The sequence below is a fragment of the Delphinus delphis genome, chromosome 14, assembly GCF_949987515.2.
Source record: "Delphinus delphis chromosome 14, mDelDel1.2, whole genome shotgun sequence".
NCBI classification, from domain to species: Eukaryota; Metazoa; Chordata; class Mammalia; order Artiodactyla; family Delphinidae; genus Delphinus; species Delphinus delphis.
Window position 1 is genome coordinate 28,755,976 of NC_082696.1, and position 19,578 is coordinate 28,775,553.

At 39.5% G+C, this 19,578-nt stretch overlaps 1 protein-coding gene across 1 annotated transcript in view; it reads left to right on the top strand.

The window, feature by feature from the left end:
* Nucleotides 1–19,578, top strand: part of SGK1 (serum/glucocorticoid regulated kinase 1) — a 110,911-nt gene that overhangs the window by 38,807 nt on the left and 52,526 nt on the right. The window contains exon 2 of the mRNA XM_060029931.1: nt 6,644–6,859. Within this exon, the coding sequence (XP_059885914.1) occupies nt 6,644–6,859 (216 nt within the window). The remainder of the gene's footprint in view (nt 1–6,643; nt 6,860–19,578) is intronic.

Genomic DNA, 19,578 nt, shown 5'->3' on the forward strand with positions numbered 1-19,578 from the left:
AAAAACTCTACTTCCATTTCCAAAGAAAAACTTATGTCAGTAAATTCTGAGCTTTTTCTGTTTAAAGCTTTGTGGGGGGAGACGGGGTGAGGTGGGCACGTAAACGAGGAGGAAGAAGAAGGGGATTTACAGGACTGACTACGAGAACCGGGTCTGGTGTTGAATCCTCACTGCCTCATGCTGGTAGAACACGGAGGGCTGGCAGCTGTAACAGGGGATGTAGCTGAGGGTGTAGGTAGCAGCGTAGAAAAGGATGAAGAGATGTGGACCCTCTCATTCCTGCCTCTTCCCCCTAGCCCTCCTCACCACCCCATCCCCCAGACGAGCCCTGGGGAAACACAGGGTTAGACCCTGAGAATCTTGAACAGGATGTAATTACCTTGGCCAATGCTGACAAGAAAGGACGGGGAAATCCCAAGGGCAGTGGCATGAAAGGATGGGGAATTCCAAAAGTCACTCTGTCTTCTCAGGGTGTCTGCTCTGAGGAGCTATTGCTATGTGAAAGAAATTGTTATGCAGAACATATTTATTACCTTGATAGAGGATGACAGCCAAGTGTGTTAAGAACTGTAAATGAGGGCTTCCCTGGTGGCGCAGTGGGTAAGAATCCGCCTGCCAATGCAGGAGACACGGGTTTGAGCCCTGGTCTGGGAAGATCCCACATGCCACAGAGCAACTAAGCCCGTGTGCCACAACTACTGAGCCGGTGTGCCACAACTACTGAAGCCTGCATGCCTAGAGCCCGTGCTCCACAACAAGAGAAGCCACTGCAGTGAGAAGCCCTCACACCGCAAGGAAGAGTAGCCCCCGCTCGCCGCAACTAGAGAAAGCTTGCATGCAGCAACAAAGACCAAACGCAGCCAAAAAAAAAAAAGATCTATAAATGAATAAATATAGTTATTGTCAAAAATAATCAAGCAGGGCTTCCCTGGTGGCGCAGTGGTTGCGAGTCCGCCTGCTGATGCAGGGGACGCGGGTTCGTGCCCCGGTCCGGGAAGATCCCACATGCCGCAGAGCGGCTGGGCCCGTGAGCCATGGCCGCTGGGCCTGCGCGTCTGGAGCCTATGCTCCGCGAAGGGAGAGGCCACAGCAGTGAGAGGCCCGCATACCACACAAAAAAATAATAACAATAATAATAATCAAGCAATTCCTATTTTTATTGCCTACTATTTGTAAGGGCTAATGCTAGCCTCTGGGGAATTAAAAAAAAAAGCCTAAGATGCTATCCTCACCCTTATGTTCCAGTTAGAGAGATGACATAGCATAACAGCCGGTGAGCATCAAAGTCCCACGGTTTTACTTAAGCAATACACACTGCAGATGTTCAGAGAAAAGAAAGTTAGATGATGACCACGAATAGCTAAAGTGAAGAAATCAGATTAATATCACTGACCTTGTATCGTAGCACTGTTATATTTTAGGAACCGTGCTATGAAGCAGCCCCGGGCACCAAGGTAAGAGGAACTTGCTTCCAGGAGCCTTCTCCTGAATTCCATTAATGTCAAAACCAGCCTGCTGGCAGGCACCCCTCTGGAAAAAGGAATAGGTGTGGAGGTCTCTCTTTATGATCAATTGAATTATTCAGATCATCTTACTAGAAAGCTTGCTTGACTATATCTGAATTGAAAGTTACGGTGGCATCATATAAACAAAGTCAGTTTTGTATAATAAAAAACGCCTCTCTGGAAATTGCCAAAGTTGTGTCCAACATCAAGTTCACTTGGATTTTAAGGAAGAGACAGCTCTTCATTCCCAGAAAACAAAAGGAGTGATGAGACCAGCAGGTGCTGCCTTGTGAATTCACAGATAAGTACTTGAACCCTCTATAATTTTTCTGTATCAGTGGACATCATTATCAGCTTAAACGTATTAAATTAGGAGTAATATATGTTTCCTATTATTTAATAGGAAAAGAAAACCACTAGTGGAAGATCCCTCGAAGCTGGCCAATCTTTTTAATCACATCTGGTGATTTTCTAGTCTGCGGGATTATTGCTTTTGGAGATTTTTTTCAAATCTATTCAAATAGAGAAATTAAAAAAACCGGGGCAGACTGATTTAGCAAAGAAATTGGCTTAATATTTTGCATACACACTGTTCAGTAAGAGTAGCTGTGAGGTTAAAAGAAAGGCTTTACTCTTTGACCTGTGGCTGGAGAGGTAATTCCTCCTTTAAAAGTCTGATGCGGTTTGGAGAACAGGCTTCTAGAAAGCCCAAGTGAGGGAGTTTTTGATTTATTTGCGGTGAAGAGGATGTCTCACCCCAGTCCGTGTTTGTTTACAATGCTCTCCACAAACGAGAGTGTGTGGCTCTGAATAAAACCAGGCCCAGGTGGCCCAGGAGCCAGGGCAACAGCCTGTATCCGGGCATTCATTTTTCTCACACAGGCAGCTGCTACGGTTTTCCGAGAGCCATTGTGACAGGTCTCTGAGGGGCTCCCAAAGCCACTCGCTGTCAGCAACTCCCACAATAGGCCGGTTGTAGCTTGAATTCCCTCAGGGCCAAGGGAGTGGTCCTGCACTCAGCAGTTTTGGAGGGCACCTTGCCGGAGTCCAAGGCCAGAGGGAGAGCCCTTATACTCACTCCCCGTCCAGCCACTCTCTCAAGATTAAGTACACATCGTCAACGCTGTCATGAATCAGGCCAATAAAAACCACTTGGAAGGCTCCAAAGCAGTGAAATGTGCAAAGCAGTAGGAGGGGAAGGGACAGACTGAAGCCAGTAAGAGGACTTAGCCAGAGGAGATACAGCAGTTCAAGACAACGCAGGTGATGAATGTCAGCCACAGTCCTTTCACAAAACGTATCACTATATCTATTTTTATAACACCTTTCTCCTTTCTCCCTGATGCTTCTGGAGAAATGGAATATTTCTAAATTTCCCTCACGACCTTTTCTGTGGAAAGAAAGGGAGAATCCTAGTCCCATGTCTGTAAGGATCAGAATGGGTTAATTCGTTGAAGGTTATTTGGAATCAGGGACCTTTCTAATGAAATGTCACGCCACCCACTCCCTGCCCTCCAGTGGGAGGTGTGAAGACACAAAACACAAAACACTCACTCTTAGGAGACTTGAGTAAGTCATGTTATTCAGTAAGTTTACGTGAAATATAATAGATTCGAATAACCAAATCCCCAGAAATATGACACATACTTCGCAAGTAGATCTTGGCAAGTCACTGGGTTTTTTCCCCTGGAAGACTTCAGTAGAACATGGCTATTTGTTTCAAGTCTTCAACGCATATCTTCAGCTTGAATCTTTCTCCCGAAATCTCATAAAATTAAAACTGAACCCTCCACTGAGACTGATCACTCACTTCTGCTTTACCTCCCCCTTTAGTCTTTATTTAAATAAATAAATAATTTACTCCTTGAGTCATAAGTCGAGCTCCACGAGGGCAGGTTTTGGGGGATCTGACTTATGAACTGAATTCTCAATGCCTAGATTATGCCTGACACGTAGCTGGTCTTCAATAATAAGTGATGAATACGTGAATGAAAGTTAAAATGTTGAAAGCATTGGATTTTTTTTAAGTTAGAAGATAGCAAATCATTTTATTTCTACTTCATAGAATTCTACGTCATACTTATTCTACTTGCTAGAATAACTTCAAGGGTCAAGCAGTGACTCTTGAAGGTGTAGGGTATGTTTGACTAGGGTTTTATTTGGCCAGCATTGTTTGCTTGGGGGTTTTATGTGTTTGTTTGTTCATTTTTTCATTTAAATGTGAAAACACTTGGCAAGCATGCACTCCTAGTTTGCCGCAGTCTCTACCACTCCCTATTTTTATACCCTGGTCATAGGGCTTTACACATTTCCTGTTCTTGCCAGCCTCTGAAGACACTGAGTTTGCCAGCTTATACCCTAGTAGAAACTAGTTGACTGATTTGCTTAAACTAAGAGGTGTAGTTTTTCCCACATAATAATTTTCATTGTGACTTTGGGCAAATTACTAACATCTTTGGGTCTCTTTCAACTCTCAAATTCTGTGAAAGCATCTATGCATTGTTTGACAGCCTATGCTCAAAGTCATCTGAACTATTTTGGGAATTCTTAGCTGATATCAAATAAAATGACAATTCCTTATGTGATTCTTTTATTTAAATTTATTTATTTATTTTCGGTTCAGTTGGGTCTTTGTTGCTGCGCGCGGGCTTTCTCTAGCTGTGGCGAGCGGGGGCTTCTCTTCATTACGGTGCACAGGCTTCTCTTGCTGCGGAGCGCCGGCTCCAGGCACATGGGCTTCAGTAGTCGTGGCGCGCAGGCTCAGTAGTTGTGACTGGCGGGCTCTAGAGCACAGGCTCAGTAGTTGTGGCGCACGGGTTTAGTTGTTCCGCGGCATGTGGGATGAGGGATTCTCCCGGACCATGGCTCGAACCCGTGTCGCCTGCATTGGCAGGCGGATTCTCAACCACTGCGCCACCAGGAAGCCCCAAACAAACACTTTGAATGCAGCTACTAACATGCTTATGGGGCCCCAGCGTACAAGAAATACTGATGGAACCCTCGCAAATGTTAACATCAGAATAGTAAACGTAAAAAGATTATTTTAAATGACATTGAGAAGAGTACCTATACACAAAGCAAGTAAAAGACACGTATGTAACCAAAGAAAGAAATATGATGATTTTAATTGCTTAAGATTCTTATAAACTTTAAAAGAAATTATTCTTTAAAAAATTAAAGCACAGGACACTGTAAAAAGAGGGAGAACTAAGACATCCATGATCCTAACAAGAAATGCAAGTTTCTATTTTGCCTGTTACTTTCTTGCTTTGTCTATAGATAGTACATATATTTTTACATTTGCAATTATAGTGATTGAGCAATTCTGTATTTGGCTTTTTTTCGTATAATTACATTCTAAACATTTTCCATGTTGCCACAGAGTCTTCACAATATTTATTTTTAGTGATGGCATAATATTCCATCAAATTGCTTAAACATTCTTATGCTATTGCAATTTTAGTTTATTCTCAGTATATTTTTAAAAAATCTAATTGTCAGCATTACTAACTAAAATTCAGTACTGTGATTTTATTTTTTCATCCTTTCAATATACACTAATTTCACCAATTGGTTACCTATAAAAAGAATCCTCAGGAGTTTCAAAGAGCATGGAAAAGACATATTAAATTAGGATGAATTTTAAGTATTTGATGACAAGTCATAAATCACTCCAACACTTGCTAAAACTGCATGCTTGTAAAGGACTAGACAGTGGATTCAAAGTGCCTGCATCCTGCCTTTGCTTGACACCAGTATTGCGCCTTGGGGAAACTTGATTCATTTCTCTCTGCCTCTGTCTTCTCATCTGCAAAATGGGATTAGTAATAGTGCCTATCATGTAAGACTGTTCTGTGGATTAAACAAAAAAAAAAACGTTGCATGTTAAACACTTAGAACAGTGCCTTTCACACTGAAAGTGCTATATAAATGTTATCCTTTTAATGTTAGAATACCTTTACATTTTTTCTCTACCTTACAAGAATTCTACATGCAAGCAAGACAAGTGGTGAGTTTTAAAACTTTAAGGAAAAAAAAAAAACAAAGTGAGATAATTTCTTAGCCAGGAGCAACTTCTTTTACTTCTTTTTCTAAGGTGAATTGGTTACAATTCACCTTAGACATTTGTGAACTATCATTCTGTCAGCATAATCATAATAGTAAGAGTAAAGTAAAATAAGAACCACTCTGGCATGAAAGGATGAGGAATTCCAAAAGCCACTCTGTCTTCTCAGGGTGTCTGCTCTGAGGAGCTATTGCTATGTGAAAGAAATCGTTATGCAGGACATATTTATTACCTTGATAGAGGATGACAGCCAAGTGTGTTAAGATCTATAAATGAGGGTTTCCCTGGTGGCGCAGTGGGTAAGAATCCACCTGCCAATGCAGGGGACACGGGTTCTAGCCCTGGTCCGGGAAGATCCCACATGCCACGGAGCAACTAAGCCTGTGCGCCACAACTACTGAAGCCCTCACGCCTAGAGCCCGTGCTCCACAACAAGAGTAGCCACTGCAGTGAGAAGCCCTCACACCGCAAGGAAGAGTAGCCCCCACTCGCCGCAACTAGAGAAAGCTTGCATGCAGCAACAAAGATAAGAGTGAAGTAAAATAAGCACCATCGGGCTTCCCTGGTGGCACAGTGGTTGAGAGTCCACCTGCCGATGCAGGGGACACGGGTTCGTGCCCCCATCCGCGAAGATCCCACATGCCACGAAGCGGCTGGACCCGTGAGCCATGGCCGCTGAGCCTGCGCGTCCGGAGCCTGTGCTCTGCAATGGGAGAGGCCACAACAGTGAGAGGCCCGCGTACCACAGAAAAAAAAAAAAAAAAAAGCACCCTCTACTCAATATTATGTGCCAGGCAAAACACTTGGACTTTTAAAAATATTTTAAAATCTGCATAACAACCTGGGCAGAAATATGACTACCCCAGTCTTACAGATGGGGAGACAGACTCAGTGAAATGAAATGACCAGCCAAAAAACACAAGGTGCTGGAAAATGAGTGGCCAGCACTGACCAGTTCAGGTTATGTTAAGGTTTGATTCCTGACTGTCCATCCCACCAACTTTCCCATCAAGGCCTCATTAGACATCAAAGGAGGTAAAACGCATTTTTCCTTTTCTTTTGCACACTGCAGGTACGAAGATGGATCAAGAGTCCGGTGGTCAGTGTGGACAAGCATCAGAGTCCCAGTCTGAAGTACACGGGCCCTTCAGTGGTGTACATGCCACCAGGGGAGCCAGACTTCGAGCCTTCGTTGTGTCAGACGTGCCTGGGAGACCAAGCTTTCCAAAGAGGGGTTCTCCCTCAGGAGAAGGAGTCAAGCTCATGGGAAACTCAATCCGCGTGCGAAGTAAGTTTGGTCTGGATCCATTCTTCTGAAAGGATTCTAGGCCTTTGTTTTTCTTGTATCCATGCCATGGTACGCCCCCAAAATTTATTTTTTTAATGCACGTTTATAAAGCTTCTGAGGAGGACATAGAATTGTGGCCTTTGTTAGTCCATTGTACTAAGTATTTTTTAAATAGACTTTACTTTTTAGAGCAATTTTCAGATTACAGCAAAATTGAGAAGAAAATATAGAAATTCCTATACATTCCCTACCCCTAGATATGCATAGTCTCTCCCACTATCAATGTCCCCACCAGAGTGGAACATTCCTTACAACTGATGAGCCTACTTTGACACATCCGCGCCCAAAGTTCATAGTTTACATAAGGGTTCACTCTTGGTGTTGTATATTCTGTGGGTTTGGACAAATGTATAATGACATGTATCCGTCTTTATAATATCATACAGAATAGTTTCACTGTCCTAAAAACCCTCGGTGTTTCACCTATTCATCCCACTCTTCCCCCAAACCCTGGCAACCACATATATTTTACTGTCTCCATAGTTTTGCCTTTTCCAGATGCCATGCAGTTAGAATCATACACTCTATTGCCCTAATTTTTTATGCTGTTCCAAGGCAGCAATGTTTTGGTCAACTAGAAATTCCTCCTAAGTTGTTTGATCACACAGAAATCAATTCTTGTATGATGTAAGAAAGACATCATAACAGTCATCTAAAGTTTGTAAACACCACTGAAATATTTATCTCAACTTGATTTGACCCATAAGAGAGAACTATGTCAATCTTTCACTATTTTCCCATATATACTTATATTTTTCCTGACATTTTTCTCTGTTACTCCAAGAGTTTTGGGGATTTGTGTGTTTGTTGTTTTTTAATTTTGCTAATTCGAGGAAGCCAGATAACTGACTTATCTTGTAGGTTCTAACATTTCAAAAATTTAAGGTTGTATTTTTAACTTATAACTCAATTAGGCTTATTTAGTTTGACTTTTTAAACCGTCAGATTACATGTTTATATTATTTTTATTACCAATTTATTGACATAAAAATACAACAGTAAGAAGACAGGACATGTTATTACAAAGTACAATTAATTGCAAGTGATCTTCCAATATATTATTTCAAATCAGTGCATCATAAGATGATAAATGTTAATAACTTCTCCTTCTTTTTTTTTTTTTAAATCAGCATTTTCCAGAGATAAAGTAATCATTTTAGCTGCTAAAAGATAAAAACACTTGAATCTGAATTCCTTTTAACCCTGAGATATGCAATGTCTCAGAAACTGTTACCTCATGAAAAAGTAATACCTGCTGCCTACTTTCTAGGGTTATTGGAAATATCAAGTGAGATATACATGAAATACTTCATAATCTATAAAGTGTCACGCAAATATAAATCATCATTACTTATGTTTGCTGACGTACATATTAGCTAAGCCTGTAACTGAACTAGACTTCCATGACTAGGTCAGCAGTTTGCTGATCTATGAACATTTGTCATAGGGCATTTGTTGTTTAGCTAGACACTGGCTCAACCCCGTGTTAGTCATAAAAGGTAATAAATAGATTTTAAATGCAAGGATTGGAAAACTTTTTCTGTAAAAGGCCAAATAGCAAATATTTTAGGCTTTGCAGGCCATACGGTCTCTGTCACTCTGATTGAGCTCTGCCCTTGTAGGGAAAGCAGCCACAGATAACATACAAATGAATGGGCCTGACTGTGTTGAAATAAAACTTATATTTATAAAAACACGTGGCTGGTCCACCAGCCATAGTTTGCATACTCTTGGACTCTTAAGAGTCTAAAAGAATTTGCCAACTCCTTAGAGTCTAAAGAACTATTCATGACGCAGAGGCAGAGAGAGGGCTCTGCAAATCCTATACAGAGCACAAATGCCTAGTCCTAAATGTTTACTGGAGGCCCTACTATATGCCAAGCTGTTGGGAACAGAGCTAGATTAATGAATAAATGGAATTCCACTCAAGAGGAAACAATAAACAAAGAGCTGGAAGGAATTTAAAGCAACATTGTGATTCATCCTTTTACTTTATCCAGGATTATAGGTGAATCAGTCTCCAATTTACAATGGATTACCTGGTTCTGACTTAGTTGGGTTTTTTTAAGATCACCACAAACCAAAAAGACACTTATATTTTAACAATTTAAAAATGAATCTAGAAACTTCTCTGGTGGTCTAGTAGTTAAGATTCCACGCTTCCACTGCAGGGAGCATGGCTTCAATCCCTGGTTGAGGAAGTAAGATCCCGCATGCTGCGTGGCACGGCCAAAAAATAAAAATGAATCTATACCTTGTATCCTTTAGGGATTAAACCATGAAATAGTTCCTTGAGAAGGCACCGCTGTCCTTTTAGGAAGTGGAGTTGTGTGCTAAGTAGATGGAGAGGCTGTTAGATGGAGACCAGGCCTCGTGGCGAAGACCTCAAGTTGGCCCCCTGACAACTCCTGATGTGGATTATTTTAAGCAAGTCATTAATTCATCCTTCCTGCTCAATGTTCCCTCCTATGAAAACTGAGATTATTCATGCCATCGAGTTTCTTCCTAGGAGTTTCTTGGTACTTTGCAGATGAGATGGGACTTTTAAAATCTTTTGTAAATGTAAATTTATGTGTAGTGTTCTGGAGTCAGGCAACCCACATTCTAGTGCCAGCTCTGTCCCAAGGTCAATATACGAACTTGAGCATGTCACAAAAGCTCTTCAACATCATGTGATGGGCCTAACCTAGTTAACTCTAAAGCCCTTTTTAGTCTGAAATCCTGTGGTTGGAATTTGATGACCTATAAATGAGAAAAAACTCTCTATTTGATGTATAAAGATAAAGCATAGAAAATGAGGTGAGAGTGTTTCAAATAAAATAAGAAAGGAAACAAAGCACAAGTCCTTTATGAATAATTGTGAGAGATTTTTTTTTTTTTTCCTGACTTTAAAAATAGTACAGTCTAAATGCTACTTTTGGGCTTCCCTGGTGGCGCAGTGGTTGAGAGTCCGCCTGCCGATGCAGGGGACGTGGGTTCGTGCCCCGGTCCGGGAAGATCCCACATGCCAGGGAGCGGCTGGACCCGTGAGCCATGGCCGCTGAGCCTGCGCGTCCGGAGCCTGTGCTCCGCAACGGGAGAGGCCACAACAGTGAGAGGCCCGCGTACCGCAAAAAATAAATAAATAAAAATAAATAAATGCTACTTTTAATGGCCAAAAATTTGCTAAGAGTTATAGTGCAGTTAGTTTGTGCCATGCCTCGCCAATTGTCTAGTTAGTAGCTTTTAAACATGTTTCTCCTATGCAAGAAACTGGCATATACGTATTGCTAATAAATCATCCAGAAGAATAGCAATATTGTGATGTTATTAGTAGTGCTGTCTAAAAATGGACTGTTTATTAAACAGACCTTTCTGGGAATGAGATGGGAAGAGGATAACATAGAGCTGTGTAAGCTGTTACTGAATAATGCATGCCAGTGGAACTCAAGTTGAAGTCAACTTTTAGTTCCTAAAGAGGTGGAAAACCATGTTAGTTTTCGATGGGTGCATGTTGATTAAACATGTTCAAACTCTGTTTTGAAGCATATCTCTCACAGCACCTCCAATATCCAGATAGACCTCGCTCTAAGGACAGGAAAGGAATGTTTTGGAGTGGCAGTGGGGAAGGAAATCTGGTGTGAGGGAAAGCATAGGATTGGATCAAGATGGCAGCCAGAACATTTAACGTCATCTCTTCTTCTTGCTTTAAATAATAGAAAACACACACGCATTTTAATTTATAGTAGTGCTAGAAAACAAGGTATGTCATTGTATGCATAAGGAATAATTAAGACTCTCTGAAAAACAGAAGGCAGGTAGGATTATGAAGTTGATGAGAAAACTACAGTCCAAAATGATCACATCAAAGACAGATCTAACAGATGGGGACACTGCAAGCTTATCTATTCAAAAGAATCCAGTAAGTTGGAAAATAAAGATGTTCCAGGCAAGGCTTAATAAAAGGAAAGCAGTGTTAAGAATATAAATGTCAGAAAAAATACAATGTAACACAAAAAATTTGAAAGGAACAAAGAGGAATATTTCACATTGATGAAAGATAGCTGCTAAGAAGGTAAAACATTCACCAACCTTTACGAGCTTAGCAACATAACACGGAAATAGTTAAAGCAACAAATAATAGAAATACAAAGAAAAATGGAAAATTCATGTCACAGAAGAACATTTTTGTCATACTTCTCCCAGGAATTGCCAGTTCAAGAAGACCGACAATGTGTGAGGATAGAGGATTTTATTTTATTTATTTTTAAAAATTAATCTATTTATTTATTTATTTACTTTTGGCTATGTTGGGTCTTTGTTGCTGCGCGTGGGCTTTCTCTAGTTGTGGTGAGCGGGCACTACTCTTCGTTGTGGCGCGCAGGCTTCTCATTGTCGTGGCTCCTCTTGTTGTGGAGCACAGGCTCTAGGTGTACAGGCTTCAGTAGTTGTGGCACATGGGCTCAGTAGTTGTGGCTTGCGGGCTCTAGAGCTCAGGCTCAGTAGTTGTGCTGTACGGGCTTAGTTGCTCCACGGAATGTGGGATCTTCCCGGGCCAGGGCTCAAACCTGTGTCCCTTGCATTGGCAGGCAGATTCTTAACCACTGCACCACCAGGGAAGTCCCATTAGAAGATTTTAATAAAACAATTAACCAAATCTGATTTATGCTGAGATTTGTATATAAAGAAGAATATAGTTTATTTTAAGCACACATGGAACGGTTACAAAAACTGACCAAGAATTAGATCATGAAGCATATCTCATCAAATTCCAAAAAACAGGAATCACACAGGTCGTACTAGCTAATTACAATTTGATAAAATTAGAAATTAAAAACAATATGAGAGCCAACCACCATCCTCAGCCAATCCATCCACCTGGAATTCCCATACATTCTTCCTATAACTCTGGGCTTACAGAGGAAATAAGAAAAGAAAACTAAATACTATTTTAAGTGTCTACCACACCACCAGGGAAATGCAAACTGAAACAATGAAATCCATGTGTTTTTACTCCATCAGATTGTCAATGGTTGAAAAGATTGATAATGTCATGGTAAAAGTATAGGCCAAAACACTACTGGTGGAAGGATTTTTTTGGCAATTTTCCTTTATTAAAAATTCTCATCCACCTCTACTTTAGATATGTACTTGCTTATGCTGACAATGGGGACAGGTACAGTGATATTCAGTTAGAAAAGCAAATCGAAGATGAATATAGCATCATCACATTTATTTTTTTTTTAATTCGGTATTTCTCTTTTCATGTCTGTGTGTGTATGTGCGTGTGTATCTATGAGTATATGTGTGTGTCTGTGTAAATGCAAACAAAAAGATCTGGAAGTATATACATCAAACTGAAATAGTGATTACAACTTTCGTGTGATTCAAATGGAGAGATGATGAGGTGTGAGAGAGTAATCAAGAAGGACTTTAGCTTTGTCTATATTGGTTGAACCTCTCAAGACTATATTAGTGTATTACCCGTGAGTTTGGGGAAAATATTATGCCCACCAGGAAACTCACTTGTAGAAAGGAAGTTATAACTCAACCTCATTGGTTAAAAGTCAGGCACCATCACAAAGATGGTTTTGTACCATGAGACTTTCCCAGCACTACACTACAAAGAAAGGCACCTGGAGGAAAATGGAAACACACAATGTTTGTGCTCCCAACGTGCCTTGCTAATCCTTCTGTCTGTCAATCATTTTACCCTGCCCTGTGTGGTGTTTTTTGGTATGCACATCCATTCATTCTCGCAGTTCCCCCCAGTTTTTAAATCTAACATGTTCATTCTCCTATATCCTTCCTGGACCTTGCCTACATCTTAAAAATTAATGTGTTCTTTGTTTTTCTCTTTGCCTTTATTAGTTGAAATGGAAATTTTGTTGATGCAATTTTTTTTTTTTTTTTAACGTGAAAAGGGGAGACTAAGAAAACTCTGCAGCCCATGCTGGTTATAAATCACTTAACATTTTAGAGGCGTTGCATGCCGAAGGCTCATGACTGATTCTCATTAACTTTGCCCTCTCATACGGGTTAGATTTGGCTGAGTGAGGATTTCCTCAGACTCCTCTGTCTGTGTTTCAATTGAAGACAGCTCGAAAGGTGCTTAGTCGGCTGCCAACAAATGAAGCCAGGGCACTGCACGCGGATTTTAAGGCCTGGTGAAGTCAGTCCCCTGGATAGAGCTGCCAACTTGAAGAAATTATTAACCACATTACTAACCCAAGAATTACTGTTGAGCCTTTGACATGATTAAATATAAGGTCACTGCCTCTTCTTCTTCCTCAGCAAATCACCACAGACAATAATAGAAGGCACTTTTAATTAAGCTTACTTGACACAGTTCTGGGAGAGCATCTGCCCCATGTGGCTTGTTCAGCATCTGGGATGCCATCCCTCCATCTGTTAGGCTATCATGGCTCAAGGAGGTGCACCGTTACCTTTATATTTCTTCTCAAAACTGTTGAGCTGTTCCTTTGAAGGCCAGGAAGCTTGGTAGTAAAATGGTGAGCTGAGGGACAGTCTCCATCCTGATTTACCTTCACATCATCTTGAGGTTTTCTGATCTTTCTTAAGAAAAGGCTATAAAAGACTTGAATCAACCAGATGGCTTTATAGACTTCTGGTTTCTTTCAATTTACATAGTAAAAATGGATTTTTATGAAGGCTTATAGGGAATAAAATAATAGTCTTTCCAATTGCCTTCTCCCCCAGTTTTCTGCTCTTAGTATGACATATCATGGTCTCTGGGGGATGTCGGGTGATTTCTAAGCTTATCATCCACAATAGTCCTTGTTCTGCACCAAATTTTAAGCTATTTCATCTTTGAGAAGGCATTTATCACATGAAACAAAACATTAGACCACTAAGGCAGGGAAAAGAAAATACCCTATACTTAGGATGTGACAGAGTGGATGAAATTCTGTCCAGAGCCAGAAAACCTGGGTTCGAAGTCCAGCTCTACCACTGGTGGGTCACGTGAACATCCACATGCTACGTGATCTCCAGAGGCTGACCTGCAAACCCTGAAGAATAAAACAGTGCTGCCTACCTTACCCAGCTGATGAGATGATGGGGATCAAATGACAGAGCATGTGTGGAAACTCCTAAAGAAAAAAACCCATAAACAGCACTTGTAATATTATTAGTTGGCAAATACACTTAAGGGTAATACAAACTGAAAAGACTTTAAAGCAAGTAAATCAATCTTAAGCAAAACAGTCATCACATTTCCAAACTTTCCTAATAATAACAGCAACAATAAAGAATACTACCTGGAAAGTAATATGTCTTGGGAAACATTAAAAATGACTTAATTGGGGACTTCCCTGGTGGCACAGTGGGTAAGAACCCACCTGCCAATGCAGGGGACACATGTTCCCGGGAAGATCCCACATGCCTCAGAGCAACTAAGCCCGTGCACCACAACTACTGAAGCCCACGTGCCTAGAACCCGTGCTCTGCATCAAGAGAAGCCACCCAGTGAGAAGCGCGCGCACCAAAAGGAAGAGTAGCCCCCCCTCGCCACAACTAGAGAAAGCCCACACACAGCAAGAAGGACCCAAACACAGCCAAAAATAAATAAAATTTTAAAAAATGACTTAGTTGCCCTCTTAGGAGAATGAAAACCCCGATACTCACTATTGCCAATATTTATCTGAATATTATTATTCTAAGACTAAGGCAGAATTGGAAAAAAATTAGTTTCTTTCCCCAAAAAACTTGGAATATTTTTTCCTAGAAAGGCAACATAAAAAAAAAAAAAGGTAGGGGTAAGAAAATAGAGGAAACTCTATTGGTTCCCCTTGGAGGTTTTCAATGTTTTTTCCTTTGTTCTACAATAATTTGAAGTGTCCTAAGTGACTTACAACTCAAGCATTTCTCTTTGGCTAAGAACCAGAGGAAAGATTACCTTGTTATCCTGTAGCTCTTGCTAAGAGCTACTAGTTAGCTGAAATTTCCATTTTTAGATTTCATATGTCTTTTACTATAAATCTATCTCCTTTCTGACTTTTCCCCATGATTTTCAAAATTTATGTAAGAATGATCATAACAGCATTATCGAGATGTTTAAAAATAATTCCATTTTCTTTATATGCCAACTGTTTTTATTTTTTTGTGTTCTCTCTCAGTTTCCCCCCTGTGTACCTAGTTTGTCCATGATTGTTGTCATAGTGTATATATGATACTGAAGCTGCCTTTTTTCCACTTAACATTTATTGGAAACATTCATATGTTGTAACAAATTTCATATTTATTATGGTTAACATTGCATCAAATTGATGTTGTTTAATGTAACCATAGACCTACCGTTAGTCCTTTCATTTTCTTAATTTTTTTCTCTTTTTCATAAGGCTGAAAATGATTTTTTCCCTCTCAATTTGAATAACCTTAGAATAAATTGAACCTTAGTATGAATCCCCAGTAATGGAGTAGAGTTTAAAAATAATTATTTTTGTCAAAATACTTTCAAGACCAATTTAGAAAGAATCAAATAAATAAAAATGGTACCAGCACTATGTGAATAAACTTACTCCACTAGCCCTTTATCCCTTGAAGGTAGTGGTATGTTTTAATTTTTGTTCATTTAATGAAATGACACTTCAGTGATGTGATATGCATTTCTTTGATTACCAGAAAATTTAAGAAATTTTTCTATTTTTCAAGTCGTTACTTGTAAGTCTTCATGAGAATTGTTTTGTTCTATCCTTGCCTCTTTATTTGTCAGAATTTTGCATTTAATTTTGTCAATTTAAATGAATTATTTCTAGGTAGTTGACATTCTCCTTCAACTTCTTTCAAGTCTGTCTGGGGCAGATTTTTTTCCCACTCTACGTCTTGGTTATTATAGCCACAGAAATGAACCAGGTCTGCTTTTTGCACTACTAGAGAGAGGATATCTACATTTAAAGCTAAAATAAGCACACACTCCTCCACCCAAGAAGGTACAGAGCAAAGCCCTAGTGCCAACAGAAGGGTTGCACGTGAAAGAATGCTAGGTCCTGGGTGATTATGGCTTTCTGTCTGTGCCACATGCACATTTTGTGTCTGGCCAGACAGCTTGATACCCAGGATGCCGGTTCCTCCTCTTCCAGGAGTACATCTGTGTTTCCAGTCCATGTTTCCAGGGCTTGTAGAGCCAGGAAGCCATCTCCACCCACTTGGTGCTGTCCTTCTCTTCCAGAGACGAGGGCCGGGACTCTGGAGGGGCATTCTTCCAGGGTCAGGGCACAGGGGGAGGTAGCACAGTGTCCCGCTCAGCCCCTCACCACCAGGCACTGACCAAAGGCTCGTTTGCTCCACAACCTGGCACACACTTCTGCTGTATTTAAAGACATGACTTAAGTCACAGGACTTACATGTGAGAGTCAGACTTTGGAATAAAACAAGTTTCTGCTTGCATCCAGAGCTCACTTCATTTTGATTACCTAAGCTCTCCTATGAGGTCCATCCCACCAGTATGCCTCCTTCCCAGGAGATAAGTCTGGAAAGGGATAAGGGAATCCATCCAGGCTATTTAGGACATAAAATATTCCAGGAAAGTTACTCTCTGTCCTCTCTAGAAATCTCTAGCCAGTGGTTACACTTACGCTTGGGTTGGAGCATATTTCGTTGGCTCTTGTTGTATGTAACCAAATCTATCCTGCTTCTAATTAAACTTATTCCTTTTAGTATAGTCCTTCCCAGAAACCATACGGCTATTTTCCACTATAATAATACCCCTTCTCAGTAGTTTTGAGACTTTAAAAATTTTATAAGAAGGCTTTTTACAAACTACTAAAAATCTACAAGCAAGAACTGAATTTAAGTGATAAAGCAAGTTTAATTGTATTCCATTTGATATTTTTGGTCATTATTTCTCTTTTTTTCCTCAAAGTTTACAATTATATTTTTTTCTTGGATTGTTTTTTGAAATAATAGAATTGAATCTATCAAGAAGCATCCCTATAGTGTAAACTATAAAGAACAAGTGAAACAAAACTGTGAAGAATTTTGAGAAAGACAATGATAATTTCTTAAAACGTAACTCTAAACTTAACTTTTGCGGACTTGAAAAGACTCTTCTTATAAACATTCTAAAGACAAAGGAAATAAAAATGATTAATATCACCTTGATATTCCCTATTCACACAAAGTAAATTGCTTCTGGTTCATTCTGCTTACACAGAGAGACTTTGATAAACACCTAAATGTGCCAAGACACACATTTGTCTGTGGTGTTCATGACAAATAAGCCATTCTATTTTCACTTGTCTTTGTGAACCCATAAATAAATCAATCTATTTCTAGGCAAGATTCTAGCAAAGCTCAATTTGGTGACATCATCTCTTTAGAGAATCATCACAACCAGTAGAAGTACACTGATATTATGTGACTCAGCTCTGTTCCATGAGAAGATTAAACTTTTCTTATCGACCTTGAGCAGCAGACATTGGCATAAGGGCATATTAAAAATCCCTTTGAAGTCAAGCCAAACTTTACAGCTTGCTATCCATAATTTTAGTGTACTTTTCCAATGTCCATCAGCCTTGATAACTATAAATACACAATTCTATCCTCAATTCACTTTTCTCTCTTGTGCTGATAGGTGGTTTTCCTTTTGAGTTGGTTTTAAAATGACCTTTCAAGAGATTCATCTAGATTTCTACTTGAGGGAAAAATTTGAGAATTCAACACCTCTGGCTGGGTTAGATAAGTAGCAGACAGGTGGCTCCCTAGTTAAGACAGGGAGCAGGGGTTATAGATCTTTGTAGATTAGAAAATGCTAAATGCATTAACTTGGTCCGTACCAAAAGAAAAAGAAAAGAGAGAAATGGCCATTACAGTTCTCTTCTCAGCTTAGTATTGTGGAATCAGCAGCACTGACTTATTTTTAAAACAAGTAATCTGATATTAGCACAAAGGCAGACCTTTCCTGTAGTGACCACATATGCAAAATGCTAAGAGGGACATGAGAATGTGGAATGCCCTCCGAGCCACCATTGGTTTGTTCTCTCAACTAGTGTTTATTGAGAATTTCTATTACAGGCCAGGCAGGAAGAAGTATCTCATGCAGTGCTTCCAGGAGAAGGGAAAATACTGATAATTAACCAGGCAGTTATAATACAGTGATACATGCTACCAAAGGGGAAAGTACTTAAGAGGGTCCCATAGCCCACTACTGAGGGTCGATGAAGGCTTCAGCAGAATAGAAATCTAAACTGAACAGTGAAGGATGATGTACCCCAGTGTTCACAGCAGCATTATTTACAATAGCCAACACATGGAAGTAACATGAATGCCCATTGACAGAGGAATGGATAAAGATGTGGTATACCTGTATATATATATATAAACACACACACACACACATATATATATATATATATATATATACCAGTCATGTATATTACTCAGCCATAAAAAAGAATGAAATAGTCTGCAGCAACATGGATGGACCTAGAGATAATCATACTAAGTTAAGTAAGTCAGACAGAGAAAGACAAATATCATATGATATCACTTATATGTGGAATCTAAAAAAATAATACAAATAAACTTATTTACAAAACAGAAATAGACTCACAGACATAGAAAACAAACTTATGGTTACCAAAGGGGAAAGGTGGAGGAGAACAAATTAGGAATTTGGGATTAACAGATACCACACTACTATATATAAACGAGATTAAAAAAAGACCTACTATATAGCACAGGGAACTATATTCAATATCTTGTAATAATCTATAATGGAAAAGAATCTGAAAAAGAATGCATATATATATATATATATATATATACATACAAACATATATATGTGTATATATATGTGTGTTGTATATATGTGTGTGTATATATATATATATATATATGTATGTATATATATAACTGAATCACTTTGCAGTACACCTGAAAGTAACACAACATTATAAATCATCTACACTTCAATTTAAAAAAAAAAAAAGTGAAGGATGCGTAAATTAGTGAGGTAAGGAAAGGTGAGGAAGGAGAAACCCAGGCAGATGGGACAAATAACCAAAAGCCTGGAGAACTCAAATGAGAGAGTAAATTTGGAGCAAGGGAAATGAAGCTGAACTGGGACACAAAGAGTTTAGATCATTAAGGCTTTTCACAAGGCATTTTAAATAATTTATAACTATCCTCAGGAAACAAAGATCCATTGAAATGTTTCCATCACAACAGTGTTATCATTAGGCATAAAGAATGGATAGGAGAGAGTCAAATTCCAGAAATTCTTCCATTGGAGATTTATGGCTTTGGATTAAGGTTTATGGCTCTGACCCTGCTGAGGATAAATATGCTTGAGATTTAATACAATAAGCTTGATTCTCATTTCACAAAGAAAAACAAAGGTTCCAGATTTGGAAAAGGATAACATTAACCAATTTACTAAAAATTCCCTCATTATTAAAATGGGGAGGGAGGATGAGAATCTGAAACCATGAACCAACTTTGTCATTTGCCAACTTTGTTGTTATTTTGTGACTGAAAAAAAAAGGTAAAATTAAGATGTGGGAGAATTGAAAAGTTTCAAAGAGGATTGTAGTTGGAGGGAGAAGGAGACAGAAAGAGAGGATACGTGTGATCACATGCTCACATGCTCTAAGCCATTTTGTGTTTGACTTGAGGAATCCAACTGTGTCTTGCAGAGGCAGAGCCTACGTGGATCAGAG